Source organism: Neoarius graeffei, chromosome 6, assembly GCF_027579695.1.
Source record: "Neoarius graeffei isolate fNeoGra1 chromosome 6, fNeoGra1.pri, whole genome shotgun sequence".
Taxonomy (NCBI): Eukaryota; Metazoa; Chordata; class Actinopteri; order Siluriformes; family Ariidae; genus Neoarius; species Neoarius graeffei.
Genome location: NC_083574.1, coordinates 91,410,591 through 91,415,286, shown reverse-complemented (window position 1 = coordinate 91,415,286; position 4,696 = coordinate 91,410,591). Strand labels below are relative to the sequence as shown.

General features: G+C 38.5%; 1 protein-coding gene across 1 annotated transcript; it reads right to left on the bottom strand.

The window, feature by feature from the left end:
• Window positions 1-486: 486 nt before the first annotated feature.
• LOC132888394 (vomeronasal type-2 receptor 1-like) lies at window positions 487-3,389 on the bottom strand. The gene is made up of 6 exons (XM_060924446.1): window positions 3,301-3,389; window positions 2,927-3,209; window positions 2,263-2,835; window positions 1,783-1,905; window positions 1,480-1,603; window positions 487-1,391 (listed from the first exon to the last, which is right to left on the bottom strand). Exons 1-6 carry the CDS (start codon window positions 3,387-3,389, stop codon window positions 487-489), a joined length of 2,097 nt encoding a protein of 698 aa, XP_060780429.1.
• Between the last annotated feature and the right edge of the window lie 1,307 nt (window positions 3,390-4,696).

The following is a 4,696-nucleotide window of genomic DNA, read 5'->3' as shown; positions in this document are numbered from 1 at the left end:
ATATCTCATCTCATCTCATTATCTCTAGCCGCTTTATCCTTCTACAGGGTCGCAGGCAAGCTGGAGCCTATCCCAGCTGACTACGGGCGAAAGGCGGGGTACACCCTGGACAAGTCGCCAGGTCATCGCAGGGCTGACACATAGACACAGACAACCATTCACACTCACATTCACACCTACGGTCAATTTAGAGTCACCAGTTGACCTAACCTGCATGTCTTTGGACTGTGGGGGAAACCGGAGCACCCGGAGGAAACCCACGCGGACACGGGGAGAACATGCAAACTCCACACAGAAAGGCCCTCGCCGGCCCCGGGGCTCGAACCCAGGACCTTCTTGCTGTGAGGCGACAGCGCTAAATATATATATATATATATATATATATATATATATATATATATATATATATATATATGTGTGTGTGTGTGTGTGTGTATATGTGTGTGTTTTACATTTTAGAATAGCACTGTCCAAAATTACAATTAATTAGTCTTTGGATTTTTTTCCCATTACATGTTTTCTTGTATTTCTCTCTGGTTTGATTAAAATTATGTAACATTTTGGAACAAAAATGCATACGAGTAGGCCAGAAGCTGAAGACAAAATTGCAAATATTTCTACAGCTACTGTATACTTTCCAGGAGAGCTGACATAAGCTGGGATAAAGGCGATCCAAACTGCACAGAATATAAGCAAACTAAATGTGATGAATTTGGCTTCATTAAAATTATCAGGTAGCTTTCTGGCTAAAAAGGCAAGGACCAAACAAACTATGGCAAGAAGGAAAATGTATCCTAAAACAGCATAAAATGCAGCATCTGAACCTGTGTTACATTCTAAAATAATTTTTTTACTGCGTTGCTCAAAGACCTTATCTGGGAATGGTGGTGCAACATTTAGCCAAAGAATACAAATAACTATTTGAACTGCAGTACATGAACACACAATGGCCCTTTGCTGAGGTGGTCCAAATTTCCCTGCCACATTGTTCCCAGGTAGTGTTGCTCTGAAGGCAGTTACCACAACTATAGTTTTCCCCAGCATACAAGAGATGCAGAGGGCAAAGGCAATACCAAACGCTGTGTGACGCAGCATGCAGGACCAGACTGTGAGCTCACCAATGAATGTAAGAGGACAGAGGAAGCAAAATATAAGGGAAAGAAGTAAAAGTAAGCTCAGCTCTGAATTATTTGCTTTTACTATTGGCGTGTCTCTAAAGTGTATGAACACTACCATAGTAGAAAATGTTAAAAAGGCACCCAATATCGACAGGACCATAAGAATAATTCCCATTGTTTCAGTGTATGACAGAAATTCTGTTATTTTCATGATGCAGCTGTCTTTTCTTTCATTAGGCCAGTACTCTTCAGGACAGTTGATACAATCTGTTGCTCCTAAAGTAGAAAAACTGCATGGTGAGGGATGGTTAATTACTACAATGTAATTTCTTTGGCAATATTAGTCAGCAGATCCCTTCACCTGTTGTGTTTGCTATAGAGCCATCAGCACATGGGATACAGTCAAAGCAGCACAGAGGTAAACCTTTAATTTGCGCTTTCCTGGTACCTTGTGGACAGATTTCTGAACAAACAGCTTTTGGAGTCTGTATCAGTAGAGCACATGTTAGATGACTAACAAACTTCAAGAAAAGCACACTTTTTAATTGTAATATGTTTATACTACCAAATTTCCTGTGCTCCAGATAATCTTCTCTTCATTTATCACAAGTTCATATTTTCCTTTTGCAGAAGTGCTGAAATGGCCAACCACAATATGCTGCACTTGACCTTCTCTCATCTGCCAGTTTATGATTTCATATGAAGCAGGGGGGTCTCCATTCTTGTCAAAGAACACTACCTCTCCAAATGCATCCACAAAATTAACTTTTTTCAACTGCTCACCTACCTTTTGAACAAACAAACAAACAAACAAACAAACAAACAAACAAACAGAAAAACATACTCAGTGAAAAGATTTCCATCATGAACCAAGCAATGTTTCTGTGCAGATAAAACTCACTATTTTAGGGGTTATCTGTGAAGCATTAAGACATCGTCTGGAGACTTTGCTTTCAGGCTTTTCACAAAACATCCCTTGGTGTAGTGCATGTGCAATTGCATACACTCCTTGATAGACATTATATGAGACTCTAAGTTGGGTGACATCAAAAAATTTGTTTGTGTAATCAACCTTTTCTGTTCCTGAGCATATTTTTGTGTGATTACTTAAATAATTTATTGATGATGGAGGGCTACAACCCACCAGTGTTTCCCAGAAATCACTGACAAAACCGGACTCTGAATCATTATATGGGCTGATATCTTTTAAAACCGGTGCTAGTTTGGGCATGGCCATCTTTCGAACAACAAATCCTATTGTTCCTTGAAAATATTTGAACATTTCTGGTGTGGAAAGACTGCCTGCAGTTACCCAGGCTTCACTTCCAATCCATTGTATTCCTGTAATGTTTTGTTTTACCACTTCATTCATCAAAGGATAGATATCTCTCTCTGGTGCAAATGCAAGAATCACTTTGACAGTTGATTGTTTTATTAGTTTAACAGCTTCAAGGATTTTACTTTGGGGATATGTACGCAAAACTGTGCCAACAAATGCAATACAAACTCCATGAGCCTCCACTTCCTTTGTGAATGCTGATATTCCATTTTGTCCATAATCATTATCAGATTGTATAACTCCAATCCATGTCCATCCATATTGTTTAACTAGGAAAGCCAAAGCCTTTGCTTGGTAGTAGTCACTAGGTATTGTTCGGAAAAATGTAGGATATTTTGTTCTGTCACTCAAACATGCACATGTTGAAAAGTAACTCACCTATTCAGTGACAAAGAAGTTACATTTCTCAACACATTGTATCATGCATCTTCACAGTAAAGGCTTTTGTAGAAGTATTGTTTTGTATTACCAGTGGTATTTTGAATGGTCCAACTGCCCCAGCCACAACTAAAGACTGGGTCGATCCTGATTCAGCTATAAGACCTAAGATGGGAGGTGGATGACATTGAGAGAACTTTTCCTCTGATGTACTCATCAAAGTGAGGGCAGCTCTCAAAACATTAGTAGGAGAGGAACAAGAGTTCACAATTATATATCCCAGAGAAATGTTAGGAAGCAAATTATCATCTTGATTTATTTCATCTATTGCCAACATCATGGTCCTCGTCCAGCGAAAGGCTCGTAAGTCAAACCTGTGGGAAACATTAGGTCACTGAACAAAATAAAGACAGTTTATAAATTAATCTTTAGTTATATTTCATCTTATTTTTCTTTCAAACTTACCCTTTGCATTCTGCCATTGGTGGTTTGTTATCAAATGAGAAAAGTACATTCTCCTGTCTTGAATAAACTGGAAAAATTCCACCTATCATAACATCTCCTTCTTTCAAAATACTTTGCACTTCAAATTTAGCCAGCAGCTTACATGCAAAGCCTGTTTGTGTACAGAGCAGAAAACACAGATGAAGTATATTAGGTATACACATGTTTGGTCAGCAAATTGAAGAGGACAAGACTGAGCACTCCTTGTTTTATAGACAGTGCCTCTGCTTACTGTGCATGACGTGGGTTGGTTCTAAGAGGTGTGGCAACTTCTTCTGGTATTGACTTTTCTGTAGAATTGAGAGAGTTGCCACACATTACATATTTCATACTTTAATATTTCAACATCTTTTTTATTGCAGAATATTTATAATGATTAGGGTATGCCAGAGTATACAGACTTTTGAAACAGATTGTGTAAAGTTGATGTTTTGTGGAATTCTCATTGCTAATGACTTATCATTGTCCAGTTTTTTTCCTTCATTTTAATCTATATTATACTGTATGCTTCACACCCATTGTTCCCAGGATGACTGTAAAAGATCCATCACAACTACAACACTGGCCAGGTTAAAGCGCTTAAAGTTGAATGAGCAAATGGTGACTATTAAAATTAATACAAAAGAAAAATCTACAAAGATCTTTACATGCATAGATGCATGGATGTCTGCACAGACACATACAGCATAACTGGTAGCCAAAACATATGCTTAGCAACCAAAAACATATGATTTTAAGTTATCTCAGAATTATTATTAAAAATGGAGACCCTCTGAAAGCTTCAACAGCAAATATTTGGGGGTTCTCTGGAACAATCTTGAAATAATTATTTGTCACATGCAATTGTCACTAAAAATATCTTTTAAAAGCTTACTATGTCCAGCACTTATGAGTCAAATTTCAAAACATTTAACAAACATGTCACAAAACTTTTGGGCCACACAAATGAATGAAATGTCAGTGGCAGGAGGTGACTGTGCAGAGTTAATTTTGGTGAAACTGTGAGTGACACAACATGAGAGTTCCGTTGAGTTAAAGGAGACATATTATATCCCCTTTCCACAAGTTGACACAGTTCTCTGAGGTTTAATTGAATGTCTCTGACATACCTGAACCCTACACCCTGACATACCTGAACACAATTGTGGCAGCGGGGGTGTGGTTGAGCATCGACTGTGAATGGCAAGAAGGCAGGGTGAACCACCGGGTAACATGTGATGAGGTGCACCTGTGTCTTTGTGTGTCTTTCAGACAGTCAGGAACAAGAGAGAGAGAGCAGCCTCACCCCACGTGTGCGCACATTAATGTGTTGAGCTGTCACTGAAAAGTGTACTAAATAAAATAACTTACCTGTTCT

Coding starts and splice junctions, on each gene's coding strand:
- LOC132888394 (XM_060924446.1), bottom strand. CDS start 3,389: ATGATAGGTGGAATTTTTCCAGTTTATTCAAGACAGGAGAATGTACTT. Junction 2,836..2,926: donor GACCATTCAAAATACCACTG/GTAATACAAAAC, acceptor GTCACTGAATAG/GTGAGTTACTTTTCAACATG. Junction 1,906..2,262: donor GTGATTTCTGGGAAACACTG/GTGGGTTGTAGC, acceptor TTTGTTCAAAAG/GTAGGTGAGCAGTTGAAAAA.